Here is a 2,500-nt window from a genome sequence, read left to right as displayed (position 1 = left end):
CTTTACTTCTTGCATTTTCAAGTGAGAAGAATCTTTCAATTGCATTCTCAAGTCCATTGTATCTAAATGGCATTAAAACATACACAGATACAATTATATATATAATGGCACTATCCAAAAACATTATAAAGCTCATTTTTAGGGTTTAGGGTTTTGTCAATTGAGTTAGAGTTGTACATTATAAAGCTCGAAACAAATATGGATTTTATTTAAAAAATGAATTGAGTCACGAGTTAGTCGGGTTGACCTTACTTGGTCCCAAAAAAGGGTTGAGTCACGATTGTTTTTATTTCAGGTCAAAAATTCAGATTTAAGTCAGATATTTTTCTTTGGGATTGGATGTAGTTACCAAATCTGGACGCCTAAACTACATGATCTAAATCCTAGATAATTAACCCACTAAGTTAAACAAATTTTAGGGTTATCACTATTGATTTCAAAGGACTAAATTAAAATTAAAATTTCAAAATCCTTCAATTAATCTCAGTTACCCACCGTCCAAAAAAAAAACCAAAGAGTGTGGGAGAGGGTTATTATTAATAACAATATGTTAGGCCAAAATAAGTCTGGTTGTCAATGACTTTCCTTTAGTTTTGACGTATTCTTATAGATAAATAAAAAAATAAAAAATAAAAAATAAAAAATAAAAAATAAAAAATAAAAATGTTGCAGAGAAAAAGTCTTCCACGAAAAAGGACAGCGTGAAGAAGAAGCTCTCTAGGGGTATTTTAGGTTTTTTAAGTAGTCTTCCACGAAAACCATCACATATTTTTAAGTGGTCCTCCAAGAAGAACTGAACAAGCTCTCTATGGGTAAAATTCAAATTTTTGCTTTAGCTTTTTTGCTACAGTGCACAGATGGCTGTGCACTGTAGCAAGAAGGTAAAAATTTATTGCAATTGCGTCCTTGCAATGTTCTTTTTAATAAAATTTATAGTATTTTTGTAAGTTATTTTTAGTATTGGTGGGGCTAAAAATAGCAATATGACTTTTTTCTGCCACCAATACTAAAATGCTCTAAAGATAAGTCCACCTAGTTTCTAGAAGAGAAAGAAAGAAACAAGCAGAGATTTGTGTGAAGAGAGAGAGAGAGAGAGAGAGAGAGAGTAAGGTCGGCAAAGTTGGAAATGGAAAATTGTGTTACGCATACAGCTACTGTAGCTGAGAACCCCTACCAAACAACAGGGTTACAATTAGCAACTATAAAAACAAGCCTTATGGTTATGGCAAGTAACACCTACAGCTCCAAAATCCAAATATTTCACCATGTTAACTGCCTTGTTCATGTTGTCTACCATCCTCAACATTTACATCACACCACCACCACCCCCACCATCGGTGCTACCACCACCACTACCACCGGTGCCACTTTTTTGGCCAGATCCAATCCTCTGTCCACCTCCACCACCACCGCCGCCACCGCTAGTGTTTCCTCCATTCCCACCTCTCCGCCCATTGCCCCCTTTCACACCACACCCACCACGCCCACCACCCCCCCAACCTCTGTCACCACCAAACACCACACCACCACCAAGTAAATCATCACCAGCACTGTACGTGTCGTTGGGTATCTTATCTCTAACAATCGACCTCGCAGCGGTCTTTGCCATTGCTCACTACACCCGGCCTCGCAGTGAGGAGGAGAATCCGGAGAGGACAACTGAGCCGCAGAACACAAACGGAGGGGTACCGGAGCCTCACGAATTGGGCGGTGTGACTGTGACGAATGTACCTACTCGGCTTGCAAGGCTGCCGGACAGGGCCGGCTCTATGGTGGAGCAAAAAATGCAACCGCCTAAGGCCCCAAGTAAAAAAAAGGCCCCTAAATTTTAACCAATAGGATTATTTATAATCAATAAATAAAATAATTTTTTTGATTAGATGAAAAACAAATAAAAAAATAGAGAAAAATGCAACGTCGCCCACAATATTTTTCACAACACTTTTACAACTAATGCTAAGTAGCAAGTTATTACAGCCTATTGTTGATCGCAAAAAAATAATTATAGTGATATTTTCAAATAAAAAACAAAAAGCAGTTTAAAATCTAGGATTTGTTGTAAAAAATATTGTGAATGTTGCACTTCTAAAAAAAAAAGAATAATAATAAGAGTTTAATTAGCAAACTTTTACTAGTTTTCATCTAAATCTACCACTAACACCACTGTTTTACTTACCACTATCAATCTACTACATCAACAAGTATGAAAAATTTTGTCAAATTTTTTTTGTCTTAAAAATTCAAAAAAAAAAAAAAATTCTATGTAGTTCATGTTAATTAGTAGTAATTTTGCATCTAAATAAGATGATCAATTTTCGCCTTAGGCCCCCAAATGTATCAAGCCGCCCCTGCTGCCGGATCCAATCCGGAGTCCTGCTCTTGCGTTGAGGGTGGCGGTGTAATAGTAGTGAAGTGAAAGGTAATTTACCTTTCTTTTTCTTTTCTTTAATTTTTTATTTAAATGTTTGTTTTAGGTTGGATTAACATAGATCAAAATGGG

General features: G+C 36.4%; 1 protein-coding gene across 1 annotated transcript; it reads right to left on the bottom strand.

The window, feature by feature from the left end:
- Window positions 1-1,306: 1,306 nt before the first annotated feature.
- LOC115986043 (glycine-rich protein 23-like) lies at window positions 1,307-1,609 on the bottom strand. Its single transcript, XM_031108905.1, has one exon. It carries the CDS (start codon window positions 1,607-1,609, stop codon window positions 1,307-1,309), a length of 303 nt encoding a protein of 100 aa, XP_030964765.1.
- Window positions 1,610-2,500: the final 891 nt, after the last annotated feature.

Source organism: Quercus lobata, chromosome 4 (assembly GCF_001633185.2).
Source record: "Quercus lobata isolate SW786 chromosome 4, ValleyOak3.0 Primary Assembly, whole genome shotgun sequence".
Lineage (NCBI taxonomy): Eukaryota > Viridiplantae > Streptophyta > Magnoliopsida > Fagales > Fagaceae > Quercus > Quercus lobata.
Note: the sequence above shows the minus strand (reverse complement) of the source record. Positions and strands in the feature narration are given on the sequence as shown.

Excerpts from the sequence above, each read along its gene's own strand:
- LOC115986043 (XM_031108905.1), bottom strand. The coding sequence starts at position 1,609 with ATGGCAAAGACCGCTGCGAGGTCGATTGTTAGAGATAAGATACCCAAC.